The sequence below is a fragment of the Cydia fagiglandana genome, chromosome 24 (genome assembly GCF_963556715.1).
Source record: "Cydia fagiglandana chromosome 24, ilCydFagi1.1, whole genome shotgun sequence".
NCBI classification, from domain to species: Eukaryota; Metazoa; Arthropoda; class Insecta; order Lepidoptera; family Tortricidae; genus Cydia; species Cydia fagiglandana.
Genome location: NC_085955.1, coordinates 10,228,499 through 10,244,089, shown reverse-complemented (window position 1 = coordinate 10,244,089; position 15,591 = coordinate 10,228,499). Strand labels below are relative to the sequence as shown.

At 47.7% G+C, this 15,591-nt stretch overlaps 1 protein-coding gene across 1 annotated transcript in view; it reads right to left on the bottom strand.

The window, feature by feature from the left end:
- Positions 1 to 15,591, bottom strand: part of LOC134676433 (spectrin beta chain, non-erythrocytic 2) — a 184,781-nt gene that overhangs the window by 79,482 nt on the left and 89,708 nt on the right. The window contains exons 34-44 of the mRNA XM_063534829.1: positions 13,394 to 13,502; positions 12,425 to 12,615; positions 10,564 to 10,777; positions 9,949 to 10,095; positions 9,383 to 9,454; positions 7,828 to 8,021; positions 6,243 to 6,345; positions 5,636 to 5,781; positions 3,316 to 3,700; positions 2,630 to 2,803; positions 1,041 to 1,241 (exon numbers count right to left, since the gene is read on the bottom strand). Coding sequence (XP_063390899.1) covers positions 1,041 to 1,241; positions 2,630 to 2,803; positions 3,316 to 3,700; positions 5,636 to 5,781; positions 6,243 to 6,345; positions 7,828 to 8,021; positions 9,383 to 9,454; positions 9,949 to 10,095; positions 10,564 to 10,777; positions 12,425 to 12,615; positions 13,394 to 13,502 — 1,936 coding nt within the window. The remainder of the gene's footprint in view (positions 1 to 1,040; positions 1,242 to 2,629; positions 2,804 to 3,315; positions 3,701 to 5,635; positions 5,782 to 6,242; positions 6,346 to 7,827; positions 8,022 to 9,382; positions 9,455 to 9,948; positions 10,096 to 10,563; positions 10,778 to 12,424; positions 12,616 to 13,393; positions 13,503 to 15,591) is intronic.

Below are 15,591 nucleotides of genomic sequence, written 5' to 3'. Positions count from 1 at the left end.
GAATTTTTTGAGCCTCTGGATCCGAGACCAGGCTACCAGCCCGATGACGCCTGTGCCTAAGGCATGCTCCCGGGAATTCCCGGTTCTCATATTCCCGGGAATTCCCGGGAATTTTATAGTGTCAAAAGAACCGGTACTGAAAACCCGGTACCGGTACTTCCCGGTTCTCATTATATGACCATTTATTCCCAATTCAATAGTAGTAATGTTTTAGTATCTGAGCTCGGGACATTAAATAACATTTAATAATGGTGCTATGAAAGAGGGGACCCAAATAACCCCACAAACTAACCTAGTAGTAGGCCGTGCTGCCGGCCGTGTGGTTCGGCCCAGGCGGAGGCAGTGTGCCGGTTAATTTCGTAAAATAGGTTGGAACGCCAATTAAGGGTTTGTTTTAAATAAAATAAGTCATTTATTAATTCTTATGCAATTATTTAAATGAAAATAAGTCATTTATAAAGATTGTATGCTAACACAAACAATTTCTTAAAAGTAATCAAAAGATGCCTTGAGAACCGGGAAGAACCGGGAATCCCGGTTCCGGCCATGCCCAGAACCGGGAAATGAAATTCTTGGTACCGGGACCGGTACTGCATGCCGTACCTGTGCCTTTTTTGTCTTAAGTTTACCAGCCACCCTTTGTCCTTCGTCGTGCTTCCTCACTCCCACGTATAGGTCTCTACGCCACTCGGATCTCATTGCAGCACGTTCCTCCCAGCTGTCGGTAACGATACCAAAACACACCATGTCGCGCTTGCAGGGGTGAAATAACAGAACATAGACTAGGAATCCTCTAGACTGAGTTTAGAGCAATTATTTCATGAAACCGATGATGCCAAAAATACGGGGGTGCGCGGGACGAGGTGAGCGAAGTCCCGCGCCGTGATTGGTCCGTTCAAAGACACGGACGTCACACAAAGACACTTTTGACTCGAACATGGAGTATATTTACCGTATGCGTGACACGTGGGGGTAGCGCGACTATGCTCAGCCTGGAGGATGTTTCGTCCGTGTAACAGGATAAGTTAGGTGTATAGTACCTGCTCGCTAGGATGGTGCTGCAGCACCAGCTGCTGCCCCGCGCGCAGCGCGTCGCGGAAGCTGTCGTCGCGCGCGTCCAGCTCGGCGCGCACGGCGGCGTGCTCGGCGCGCGCCGCCTGCGCCGACACCGCGTCGCGCACGCGCGGACCCTGCGCCAGCGCCGCGCGCAGCGAGCCCGACCACGACACCAGAGATCGGACCTGGATACGATACCCGTGATGACGCATGTTCAATTTTATAACAATAGTTATTTGTACAACAAGAGATCAAAGTTTGATATTTCTTCGAGTGCTTATTTTGAGTCCCGTGCAAGCGAAAGATTCTATAATCTTGAGCGTAGTAAGGGATTCAAAAGCGCACGAGATGTAAATAACTTTGATCTCGTGTAGTACACAATTTTTTTCACCCTAAGCAGTGAGAACATACCTAGAGGGACAGAGATAATAGAACCCAAGTATATCGAACTTATATTAAACATGCGGGCATATTGAAATGACATTTGACTATAAAGGTCACTTGAATGACATTTTGTCTCACTCAGTGAGCAAAATCGCATTTTGCTCACTGAGTGAGACAAAATGACTCAGTGAGCAAAATCACATTTTGCTTACTGTTTTTAAGAAGCAAAGTACCCTTGTTCGAGCTGCTGAGGTGAAAATTAGTTTTTTCTTCTTTAAAATAAAAATAAAAAACACCTGTATGACCACCGAAATTAAGATTTTCTCACATATCTCGTCGCACATACTAGTACATACAGGAAACTATAAGGGTCTCCCCAGACATATCGGCGCGCATTCGGCAAAAGACAATAGGAAAAAGCTTTATGTCTGCGCAATAAGAGCGAAAATGTTGTCGTTCTGCTCGGCTCGCACCGGCCGGCGCCAGCCGACGCGTCGACGGCTTTTTCGCTCTTATTGCGCAGACATAAAGCTTTTTCCTATCGGCTTTTGCCGAATGCGCGTCGATTGATCAGGGGATACCCTAAGTCTATTACTAGAAGAATGTTACTCTATATACTTATCTGTTTTATAAGACTGTTTGTTTCTTAATAAATCAAAAAAAAACTAGTAAAATAGATAGCAAATCAGCAATTTATCACAAATATCACAATGGGGGACAATGATTACTCGCGTCTGCGGGAAAATTACCTTACAAAATAATAATATATGAAAATAATACAAAAATACGAGACCTGATAGCACCCCTAGAGACTTTTGTTCAGAACTCTGAAATCTACAACTTAATTGAAACCACATTTTTTATACTTTAGATCCGGGATCCTTTCAACAATGTAACAGGCTATAGTTCATTTTTTTTAGCATTAGAAAAAAGGTAAACAATCTTGATGAGTATTTAATTGAAAAACACGTTTTAAAAATAAGTCACGGCAAATATGTCACAACTCACAATTATGAATCTAATACGATCATTTGTATTCTTCTGCTTTCGAAAGTAATAGTTACTGATTTTATAAAAGCGTTTTTCAATTTAAAATACATGTTAAGACCGCTTTATTATGTTCTTTCTAATGCTAAAAAAAAGAAACTATTCAGTGTGTTACAGCAACCGTTACTGTAACGCGACGTACCTGCTGCCTAAACTGTTGTAGCGACAGATACTGTTGCAGCGTCGCGCGGCGCGCGTCGGCGGCAGCGCGCAGCATGCTCCACGCGTCCGTGAGCGCTTGTTGCTGCAACGCGATCTGTTGCACGTTACCGCCAGGACATAGCCGTTGGAGGCGCAAACCCTCTTCTTGAAGGACCTGTAGGAAAAAAAAATCATACTCATACTCATATTTTATTGATAGTGTAAATTACAGGTCAGGCTTACATGACTAAACTACATTAAAGGTAGATTTATAAATATACAAGATCCATACATTATTATTATTTTACTATTGACATTATTTGGTATTCATTATAAATATTTTGATGTCAAATATTCTTCGACACTATAAAACTACCGCTCAATAAGCCAATTTTTGAGTATAGCCTTGCAATATTAAATTTTATTTTTTATTTGTCATTTCAAATAATATTTATTTATTATTTATTTATCATGCGCCCTCAGCAACCAGCAGGTCCCTCTTTTATCCGCAGCTACAGCTAACAGTTCCGTACTAACCTGTACTTGAGCATCGATAGCCAACAAGTCGTTCTCGGCGGCATCATGAGCTCTTAACAACGCCGCAGCCGCTGGTAGATCTCTCGGTGGCTCAGGGGTAGACAGCTGAGCTCTTTCATCCGCAGCTATAGCTAACAGTTCGGTACTAACCTGTACTTGAGCACCTATAGCCAATAAGTCGTTCTCAGCGACATCATGCGCTCGCAGCAACCCCGCAGCCGCTGGTAGATCTCTCGGTGGCTCAGGGGTAGACAGCTGAGCTCTTTTATCCGCAGCTATAGCTAACAGTTCCGTACTAACCTGTACTTGAGCATCTATAGCCAACAAGTCGTTCTCGGCGGCATCATGAGATCTTAACAACGCCGCAGCCGCTGGTAGGTCTCTCGGTGGCTCAGGGGTAGACAGCTGGGCTCTTTTATCCGCAGCTCGAGCTAGCAGTTCAGCGACGTCGCGGTGGAAGCGGTGGATCTCGCCGGCGGCGTGCAGGCGGGTGCCGCGCGAGCGGATCTGCTCTACCAAGCGCTGCCAGGACTCGCTGTGGAAACACATTAATTATTAAACTCACATGTATAGACGGGTCTCACTAACATGCACACACACACACACACACACACACTAACAGTAACATACTAACAGGCCAAGTTAACCTTTTCGACGCCGTGTCAAACACATAAGCAGTCACTCGGACGCCACGTCATCGAAGTGTCAAAACTGAAATTGAACTTTATGCATATGTAAGTAGGTCTATGTTGCTCTGTGGTCTGTGACCGACTAATCCGTCTTTGGCGTTAGACCTGCGATGCGGATATATCGGTCGTTGGCGTCCAAAGGGTTAAATAAATAAACAAATATGAGAGTACCATATTGTACCATTTGGAGTTGAAACTCTAGGTCATCACAGCGCGCATAAGATGTCCGCAGAAATTGCGAAGCGTCTGGTTGACGTAACTGGTGACCGAAGAGCTGGCAGCTAACTCGCACAACGTATCAGCATTGCAATACACCGAGGAAATGCCGCCAGCATCCTTGGTACAATGTCTCAAGGGCCTATTTTAGATTTAAGCTAGTTATTAATTTCTTTCAGTAATACCACTGTATATATCCTGTTTGTAAATGTTTTTTTAGTACAACAGTAAAAGCTTGTAATAATATAAAGTGGCGCTTACCCCAGTGCCTCCTGCCTCTGCTCGATGTCGGCGATGTAGGGGCTCTCGGAGGCGAGCAGCTTCTTGGCCAGCTCCTCGCACTGGCTGAACCGCTCCGCGCCGGCCTCCACGCGGCGCCGGAGCCCCACGAATGTTAATATAATAATATAAAGCGGCGCTCACCCCAGCGCCTCCTGCCTCTGCTCGATGTCGGCGATGTAGGGGCTCTCGGAGGCGAGCAGCTTCTTGGCCAGCTCCTCGCACTGGCTGAACCGCTCCGCGCCGGCCTCCACGCGGCGCCGGAGCCCCACGAATGTTAATATAATAATATAAAGCGGCGCTCACCCCAGCGCCTCCTGCCTCTGCTCGATGTCGGCGATGTAGGGGCTCTCGGAGGCGAGCAGCTTCTTGGCCAGCTCCTCGCACTGGCTGAACCGCTCCGCGCCGGCCTCCACGCGGCGCCGGAGCCCCACGAATGTTAATATAATAATATAAAGCGGCGCTCACCCCAGCGCCTCCTGTCTCTGCTCGATGTCGGCGATGTAGGGGCTCTCGGAGGCGAGCAGCTTCTTGGCCAGCTCCTCGCACTGGCTGAACCGCTCCGCGCCGGCCTCCACGCGGCGCCGGAGCCCCACGAATGTTAATATAATAATATAAAATGGCGCTCACCCCAGCGCCTCCTGCCTCTGCTCGATGTCGGCGATGTAGGGGCTCTCGGAGGCGAGCAGCTTCTTGGCCAGCTCCTCGCACTGGCTGAACCGCTCCGCGCCGGATTCCACGCGGCGCCGGAGCCCCTCGAACTAATCTAAATATAATAATATAAAGCGGCGCTCACCCCAGCGCCTCCTGCCTCTGCTCGATGTCGGCGATGTAGGGGCTCTCGGAGGCGAGCAGCTTCTTGGCCAGCTCCTCGCACTGGCTGAACCGCTCCGCGCCGGCCTCCACGCGGCGCCGGAGCCCCACGAATGTTAATATAATAATATAAAGCGGCGCTCACCCCAGCGCCTCCTGCCTCTGCTCGATGTCGGCGATGTAGGGGCTCTCGGAGGCGAGCAGCTTCTTGGCCAGCTCCTCGCACTGGCTGAACCGCTCCGCGCCGGCCTCCACGCGGCGCCGGAGCCCCACGAATGTTAATATAATAATATAAAGCGGCGCTCACCCCAGCGCCTCCTGCCTCTGCTCGATGTCGGCGATGTAGGGGCTCTCGGAGGCGAGCAGCTTCTTGGCCAGCTCCTCGCACTGGCTGAACCGCTCCGCGCCGGATTCCACGCGGCGCCGGAGCCCCTCGAACTAATCTAAATATAATAATATAAAGCGGCGCTCACCCCAGCGCCTCCTGCCTCTGCTCGATGTCGGCGATGTAGGGGCTCTCGGAGGCGAGCAGCTTCTTGGCCAGCTCCTCGCACTGGCTGAACCTCTCAGCGCCGGACTCCACGCGGTGACGGAGCTCCTCGAACTTGGAACGCAGGATCTGATGGCACAAAAACAAGTATTACATTTTTAGGGTTCAAATTTCATAAAATTCACAAATGATGGTCAAAGTCTGGCGCCCGCACTTTACTCACTCTAACAAAATGGCAACACATCGCGACGACTCGAAGATCGTGCTGTAAAGAGAGCATACTTGGGTCGACCGACTTCACGCCGTCCTAAGTATCGGTATCGGTAGGTAGTCCTAAGTATCGGGGGGGCGGATCGAGCGAGAGGCAGATGCGTCGAAAGCAGGCTATTTTGAAGACAATTTTTGTTCCTTAAAAAGAGTGAAGATTTAATTTTTTACTTACTTTGTACTAGTTAAGTAAGTACTCAATAAAAAAATTAGAAAAAACGTTGTCAACGTACTTTTGGGCCACCCTGTAAGGAAGTAAGTATTGAACGAGTAAGTATTGAACTTACTCGTACCACCATCGGAACATCAAAGAAGGTACTGACCAGCAGGTGTTCGTAGTCCTGCCCGTAGTCCTCGCTGGCGGCCGCCGCGAACTGCTCCTGGATCCAGCCCTCCAGCTCCGCGCTCTCCGCCAGGTACTCGTGTCTGGAACATATCACACCAATCAGTAAACGGGATACGAAGATTTTTTTAGGGTTCCGTACCTCAAAAGGAAAAAACGGTCTGTCTCTGTCTGTCTGTCTGTCTGTACGTCTGTCACAGCCTATTTTCTCGGTAACTACTGGACCAATTAAGTTGAAATTTGGTACACATATGTAAATTAGTGACCCAAAGACGGACATCTTACGTCGGACGAGGTGAGCGAGTCCCGTGCCGTGATTGGTCCGTTCAAAGACACAGGCGTCACACTAAGACACTTTGACTCGAAAATGGAGTAAAACTACCGTATATTTGTGGCAGAGGGGGTAGCGCTACTATGCTTAGTCTGGAGGATGTCTTGTCTGTGAATAGGGGCCTGTACTGTTAGAGTAGGAGGTAGAGGTCGTGCACCCAGTAGATGGTCAGATGTGGTCCAAAATATTACCCAGACTTCGCTCCAGGCAACGATGCAGATGGCCGAAGATCGAGAGGCCTGGAGAGCAGTGGTAGGAAGAATAACCCATGGGAGTCACGTCCCTCAGACATAGGTCACGACCACGAAGAAGAGTAGATATAGTGAGCATTACCTGCAGACGCTCTCGACGAGCGCGCGCTGGCGCTGCGTGGCGAGGCGCTGCAGCCGCTGCAGCGAGTCGTCCAGGGCGCGGTGGCGGGCCACCAGCGCCGCGCCCTGCGGGTGGCCGCCCGCCGCCGAGTGGCCCATCTCAGAGATGATGTTAGAGTAGATAGTGAGCATTACCTGCAGACGCTCTCGACGAGCGCTCGCTGGCGCTGCGCGGCGAGACGCTGCAGGCGCTGGAGCGACTCGTCCAGCGCGCGGTGGCAGGCCACCAGCTCCGCGCCCTGCGGGTGGCCGCCCGCCGCCATGGACGCCGAGTGGCCCATCTCAGAGATGATGTTAGAGTAGACAGTGAGCATTACCTGCAGACGCTCTCGACGAGCGCTCGCTGGCGCTGCGCGGCGAGGCGCTGCAGCCGCTGGAGCGACTCATCCAGCGCGCGGTGGCGGGCCACCAGCTCCGCGCCCTGCGGGTGGCCACCCGCCGCCATGGACGCCGAGTGGCCCATCTCAGAGATGATGTTAGAGTAGACAGTGAGCATTACCTGCAGACGCTCTCGACGAGCGCTCGCTGGCGCTGCGCGGCGAGGCGCTGCAGCCGCTGGAGCGACTCATCCAGCGCGCGGTGGCGGGCCACCAGCTCCGCGCCCTGCGGGTGGCCACCCGCCGCCATGGACGCCGAGTGGCCCATCTCAGAGATGATGTTAGAGTAGACAGTGAGCATTACCTGCAGACGCTCTCGACGAGCGCTCGCTGGCGCTGCGCGGCGAGGCGCTGCAGCCGCTGGAGCGACTCATCCAGCGCGCGGTGGCGGGCCACCAGCTCCGCGCCCTGCGGGTGGCCACCCGCCGCCATGGACGCCGAGTGGCCCATCTCAGAGATGATGTTAGAGTAGACAGTGAGCATTACCTGCAGACGCTCTCGACGAGCGCTCGCTGGCGCTGCGCGGCGAGGCGCTGCAGCCGCTGGAGCGACTCATCCAGCGCGCGGTGGCGGGCCACCAGCTCCGCGCCCTGCGGGTGGCCGCCCGCCGCCATGGACGCCGCCGAGTGGCCCATCTCGGAGATTATGGCGGCGTACGTGTCCAACTCTAATTCTACCGCCTGCAAGTACAAGCTGAAGTTAGTGATAATTCAATTAACCCGTGGAGCGCCACATAATTCGACTTCTGGCCGAAAGGTGTCGTGTTTCGGAGGTTCCGGGGCAAACTGCCGAATCCGACACAAGAGCAGCCGATGCAACGGAGCCACGCCGTTTTGTCGACTAAATAGTGTTTAGTTTTAAGTTTATAAAATACATTATGTATGTTAGTCTGTAAGGTATTTGTAATATGGGCCTTGTTGCCTGAATTAAATTTCTAAATAAAAAAATAATAATAATAATAATTACCGTAGTATGGAACTCCTATACTAGTTACCAGCACACGTGTGACAATAGGGCGCTCCACGGGTTAAGGATTCATGTTGCATCTAAAGATTCAAGAGACGGGTTTTTTGCGATGTACATACATACATACAATCACGCCTATTTCCCGGAGGGGTAGGCAGAGACCACGGATTTCCACTTGCTACGATCCTGACATACCACTTTCGCTTCCTTCACATTCATAACATTCCTCATACACGCTCGCCGGTTTAGGGTGCTCTTGACCTGGCCTTTCTTCAGGATTTCCCCGATCTGATCAGAGAAAGTCCGCCGAGGTCTCCCCCTTCCAACTCCCACTTCCACTTTTCCTTCATACACTCTTTTTGCGATGTTTCAATTAGTAACGCTTTTTTCAGAGACTATCCCCCTTATTTATAAAAACATTACAGGCCTAATTTAGTTTTAAATTAGTAAAGTATGTTTTATCTCTTTCTTACAAATACATAAGTCAAAATGACATAAAGGCAAACGATTCATAGTTAAAGCAGGCCAGTAGCACGTTTATCATAAGCATTTATTTATTTACAGACTAACAACGCTATTTTGTGTATATAAATAAGAAAATGTATATGTATGTAAATTGATTTCAAACACAATGAAAATTGTTTATGAATAAACTATGACTATGACTATTATGCTGGCCCAATATTACAGGGTTCTACGTTTCACTTTTATCGAACTAAAATTTGAACATTGTCATAGTGACATTAACTTGAATTTCGACTATCTTTCAAACGTGAATAACATGGAACTCTGTAATATTGGGCCAGCGATTAGACTATTTATTTTATTGGGAGCCGGGTATGTCCTTAAACTACGTCCAGGACCCGGGTATGTCCTTAAACCACGTCCAAGACCACCGGTGGACGGGCAGCAGCGTCCCTCAAATTCGGTGTACTCGACTGCGATCGCCAACCCGCCTGCCAAGCGTGGCGATTATGGCATTCACCCCCCAAAAAAGGGGGAGCCCTATGTTCAGCAGTGGACGTCTTATGGCTGAGATGATGACGATGATGATTAGACTATGCGGCTCCTTTACCTTGTGTCTCGTGAGCAGCTGCGTGGCGCGGTGGCGGTCTCTGCCGACGTCCGCTGACGACAGGGCCGCAGCCTGAAATTAATACATTTTGTGCTTTTAATATAAACAATAAGAATATACATTAAATTGCGAAAGGTGCCGTGACCAGGATATTTAATATAATTGTTCAGTATTCAAACTTGAATTGTTTTTGTAGTCCCAAAATCAAAACTGCAATGTTTTTAACTTTTTAATTTTTGACTGACCATAAACTAATATGCATTTCGCCACCTATTTTATTTAACGGAAAAGTCGAATTTGCCGTCCATTTTTGAGAAAATATATATTTCTACTGCCTCTATCCTCGTGCCGCCCACCATACAAAATTATAGCCAAGGAAGTTAGAATTGTATTGTATTTTCAATTAGGTTGAATTTCATTTGTTCCAAAAATTTTCGAGACAAATGAAATGCTACCTACTTTGTTTTTAATTAAGGTTGACATTCCATCGAAACTAAGTGTACAACCTAATGTACATTGGGCGGCACGAGGCTATGCCTCGGGGATATTAAAAGCCTCTAACATACCTTATCAGCGAGCCAGGAGTCGACCTCCAGCGCGTCGTGCAGGAACTGCTGCGCGCGCAGCGCCGCGTCCAGGCGCGCGGCGCGCGCGTCCGCCGCGCGGCACACCGCCGCGTACGTCTCCTCTAGCTTCACGCATAGCATAGCGATCTGAACACGAAACATGATTATTGTTCAATAATATTAAACATAACTTACACATTATTCATTTAATTTGAATGTGACAACACTTGGAAAACGTCTGTCATCCCATAGCAATTTGACCATCATGTAATTTTAATTTTAGTTGAAACGAACAATATCGGTTTCTTATCTTTTAAAAGCTGTTTTATTATATAATTATTAAGTGTGAGAACGCATCCATAATGAACGCAACCTAATATGCGGTCTCTATCGCGCCGCGTTGTCTCGCTCTTCGTTCGTGAATAAATAATTGACCCGATTATGATACGTTATGACTAAAGTTCTTTGGTGAATAGAATATACCGTCACACATGACGTCAGCCCGTTACGCGTTACGCTGTCTCGAGTTTATCATTTTTTCCCCACCTCAAAAAGTACTCAGAGCCGCTAAAGAAGTTTTCACTTCAAAAACCAATCTCATAGGTAATGACATACCTTCTCATCGTCGCTATGCTGCTCCTTCCCGTGCGCGAGCACACGCTCGATGTTAGGCCTCCGCCCCTTGAGCTCGTCGCGCAGCTTGGCGTGCTTCTTCTGCGCGGCCTGCGCCGCGTGCAGGTCGGCCGGCAGGCCTTCGGAAGCGGCGGCGGCAGAGCGCTCCGCCAGCCAGTCCAGCTCGCCGTCCAGCTCCAGGGCGAACTTGTGCAGTCTGGACACAGGTTACAGTTTAACCCCCTTATTCTAAAACGTTTACTAAAGTTGACAAGCCGATAACAATTGTTTGTCCCTTTCCGACGTATTAGTATGATGGAAAAGAACTATTATCGGCTATTATCGGCTTGTCAACTTTAGTAAACGTTTATGAATAAGGGGGTAATATGTGTCTTAAGAGCCCTGCAACGTGCACACTAGCGTCAATGCTAAATAATCCTGATTATTTATTTAAACTATAGTCAGACCGTGAAGTCTGCAGCGATTTGATAGCCCACGCAGTGCAAGTGTCGTTTTAAACGTCAAAATTCTATTAAATTATTACGTGAAAATAACACTTGCACTGCGTGGGCTATCAAAATGGCTGCAAACTTTTCTTGGTCTAACTCTAGTTTTTATGTTGCTGGATTTGTCAATCTGTGCGTCCAAAGTTAAAACGGCCGTTTTTGTTTCGAGTTCCTAGATCGACGAAACCAGCTACACAAAAACTAGTTTGATGTATTCAAAAGGTAAAGGTAAGGTTTGATGTATACAAAATACAGTACGTAGCGGCCCCTTTTTTAGGGTTCCGTACCCAAAGGGTAAAACGGGACCCTATTACTAAGACTCCGCTGTCCGTCCGTCTGTCACCAGGCTGTATCTCACGAACCGTGATAGCTAGACAGTTGAAATTTTCACAGATGATGGTATTTCTCTTGCCGCTATAACAACAAATACTAAAAAGTACGGAACCCTCGGTGGGTGAGTCCGACTCGCACTTGTCCGGTTTTTGAATATATTTCGTTAAATTTGAATAATCACGATTATTTGGCAGTGGCGCTAGTGTGCACGTTGATGGGCTCTTAAATTGAATGAATGAATAATTTCTATCAGTCTTCAGTGTGAAATCTTCACGATCTCACGCCACGTATTTCTATCTCATCTGAACGGCATTCAGCTCCTACTGACCAGACAGAGAGCGAGTAGTAACAACGGTTTCCGAGACATCGGAAGGGAGGGGCCCAAGCGATATCTTACCGTACAAATCTTTCTGCCATTTTTTGCGGGGGGAAAGGTGCACACAGTCGCACTTCTCACACACTTATATACAAAATCCAATCTGTAATGACGACACAGATACATAGAAAATGACACACGTCAAAGGCAAATCTTGCAAACCTCGATCTCTTTTTGTGTACGGACGAGTGACAAGTGTCACAACACGCAACTAACACATTTTCGTCGATGTATTCTGAGAGATAAGAAGTCGGATTTGTCGCCCGACCGATCCGCAATTTGTACTGGGCGAGCAACATCAATAAATCCAACAATTACATGAGACTAAAATATAATAATTGTGTTTAAATGTAATTAAACATACATATGATATGTAAAATAAATATTATATGTGAAAAGTAACACCTTCTTTTTGTAAATTTGTTGCCCCAGATCTCTTTTTACGACAAAAAACCGAGCAATTAGGCATTTTTTCTGCTGCTGTGTTCACGCGCGCGTCTGAACTCGGTCTAGTGAAAAATCCGAGCGCAACTAGTTTTATTACATACGCTAGATCAGTAGTTGATCTTGTACCTAGGCAGAGGGGAAATAGTACGAATGCCGCCTCCCTTCCGTGTTGCTCGAAGGAGACAGAGTTTGAGTAACTTACTGTAAGCTCTGCGTCAGCTTGTCCCGTCTAGTCTGCGCGTGCGGCTGCAGCGCGCGCACGGCGTCGCGCAGCGCGGCCGACTCGCGCTCGATGGCGGGCGCGTCGAAATGCCCGAGGGACACTAAGTCCGCCCCCTGGCTGGCCAGGACGGTGGCCTTCTGTTCCCAGCTCGTTAGCTCTTGCTCCAAGGTCTGTACAAAAAATATTTATTTATTTAAACTTCATTGCACAATAGAAAACTTATCGTGCTTAAGGCGGACTGAATGCCAAAAGCATTCAGTACCAGTCAACATTAAGGCAAAAATAAACTAAACCATATATAGGCCCTATAGTAAGCTTATATAAAATAGGCATTATTAGGCAAAATTCTGCGTAGGTGGCACCACTAGCACATGCAGTAAACAAACCTCATTCCACATCATGCGTCACTAGGCCACATGGCCTACCGTGAAACAGGACAATCGAAAGTTCGGTTTTTGCCTCTCTATCACTCTTGCTTCGATCGATACAGAGGCAGATAAAGAAACTTCGATTATCGCGTTTCGCGGTAGGCCACCTGTAAACAAACCGCCTTGGTGCATCAATGTCATCAACACGAAAGTGGCAAAAAAGATCACAATATCTAATAAAAATTCATTTTTGGTACAAGCTTTTATCGCCGACTGTACTTTTCTTTCCACAGCCAACTAATACTCATTGAGACAATTCTAAAAACCCCAAACACAATCAGGTTACGTTGTTTCATCACAGAGTTCCTATGGCCACCTCCTGTCTCCATCATCAGATCAGCTCGATGGTACCATAATATTGCATTGTCATCCGATTTATACATGCATGCAAAATTTCAGCTCAATCGGAAACCGGGAAGTGGATCAAATTTAACTTGCAAAATTTTTGTTTAAGACAGACAACGGTCAGGTGAAAATAAATAAAGGCTTGTAAAAATGGCAAAAAATAAGAGACGCTAACCTGATGCTGGGTGAGGAGACGTTTGCAGGTGCGCATATCGGAGCCTGTCTCCTCGCTGCGCAGCGCGCGCTCCAGGTCCACCAGCCGCGCCCTAGCGTCCTCCACTGATCTATGACACAAGAGAATAACCATCAGCAATAGTTATTTGTTTTACAAGGGGGCAAAGTTGTTATTTAACCGCTCGTGCTAATAAGCAAGCGAAAGATTCCAAAATTGAACCACTCGCTACGCTCGTGGTTCGAAAAATTGAATCTTGAGCGTTGCGAGGGTTTCAAAGCACGAGGGTTAAACAAAATTTGCCTCCGAGTGAAACACAAAATTTTTCACCACACCAACCCGAAGCAAATATTAAATGTAAAATATCAAACAAAATCAAACCAAATCAAATCCAAATGGATGTTATTAAATATGTATTATCCAAAATCATAATTTAAAAGACAATTCTACCAGCAAACATAAGAAAACAACTCAAAATTTGCATTTGATTACTTTGCCTCACATGTGAATAAAATGCAACTTTGCTATCAGTTTTTGAAGTGCAAAGTAAGACTTTCCAAGCTGGTGTGGTGAAAACATATATAACGACCAGTCTGGCCTAAAGGGTAGTCCCTGCCTATGAAGCCGATGGTCCCGGGTTCGAATCCTGGTAAGGGCATTTATTTGTATGATGATACAAATATTTGTTCCCGCGTCGTGGTTGTTTTCTATATACATATGTAAGTATTTATATATTATGTATATCGTTGTCTGAGTACCCACAACACAAGCCTTCTTGAGCTTACCGTGGGGCTTAGGGGGTGGGGCTAATTTGTGTAAAAATGTCTTATAATATTTATTTATATTTATATTAACCACGGTATGGTGAGCCTGGTGGCCTAGCGGTAAGAGCGTGCGACTTGCAATCCGGAGGTCGCGGGTTCAAACCCCGGCTCGTACCAATGAGTTTTTCGGAACTTATGTACGAAATATCATTTGATATTTATCAGTCGCTTTTCGGTGAAGGAAAACATCGTGAGGAAACCTGCATACATCTGCGAAGAAGTTCAAAGGTGTATGTGAAGTCCCCAATCCGCATTGGGCTAGCGTGGGGACTATAAAGCCCAAAGCCCTCTCGCGCTCGAGAGGAGGCCTGTGCCCAGCAGTGGGACGTATATAGGCTGAATTACTACGGTATGGGTGCCGCAAGACGGGCGAGGATGTGGTAGGCCCAGACGGAGATGGCGGGACGACCTGGACGCATATCTTAACGACTGGCCGGAGATTGCCCAAAATCGAGACGAATGGAAATCAAGGGGGGAGGCCTTTGCCTAGCAGTGGGACACCGTATAGGCTTATAATAAATAAATAAATAATAATATATAACTCCGTATAACATAGGCCCCGTGCATGAACTATAGGGGGCAGCATAGGAGCCGTCAGATTTTTGGCGCGAGGCGTTAAAGTGTCGTGTATGCTTCCGATGTAGCCCACAAGATGGCAGAACCTAATGCACAAGGAAACGTACCGACGAGAACGGTAGATGGCAGCACTTGCCTTGGCAATGTACATGTGCACATATGTTTCCGATTCAGGCAAAAAGAGGACAGACCCTCCAACGCGCACGGTCCCTATAGGTAAAATGTAAGAAAAACACGTGCACCTTTGGCCTATACTAGACTAGATGGCGTTAACACCGTTTGAAATTTAACAAGTTTAACACATATCAGTGAAAGAACACGGACCAAAGTCATATAAATATTATAAATTAATTTAAAAAAAAACATTTATACGTATTTATATACATTTTTTTATTTTTTTGTACATTTTCATTTTTAGTTTTAATCGTGTGTTTAAGATGGCAGTAAAGTTACTGTGACTACCAAATTTACGTAAGAGGTTCTCTCTCCGACAGGCACATACCTCCTATGCTGGCTCTGTAGAGCGGCCTGCCGCAGCTTGCCGCCCTTGTCTCTGGAGGCCGCCACGAGAGCCTCCCAGGCGGCGTGCACCGCCTCCAGGCGCTGCGCCACCTCCGCGGCGCGCCCGGGGTCCGACTGCTGTAAGAGGTTCTCTCTCCGACAGGCACATACCTCCTATGCTGGCTCTGTAGAGCGGCCTGCCGCAGCTTGCCGCCCTTGTCCCTGGAGGCCGCCACGAGAGCCTCCCAGGCGGCGTGCACCGCCTCCAGGCGCTGCGCCACCTCCGCGGCGCGCCCGGGG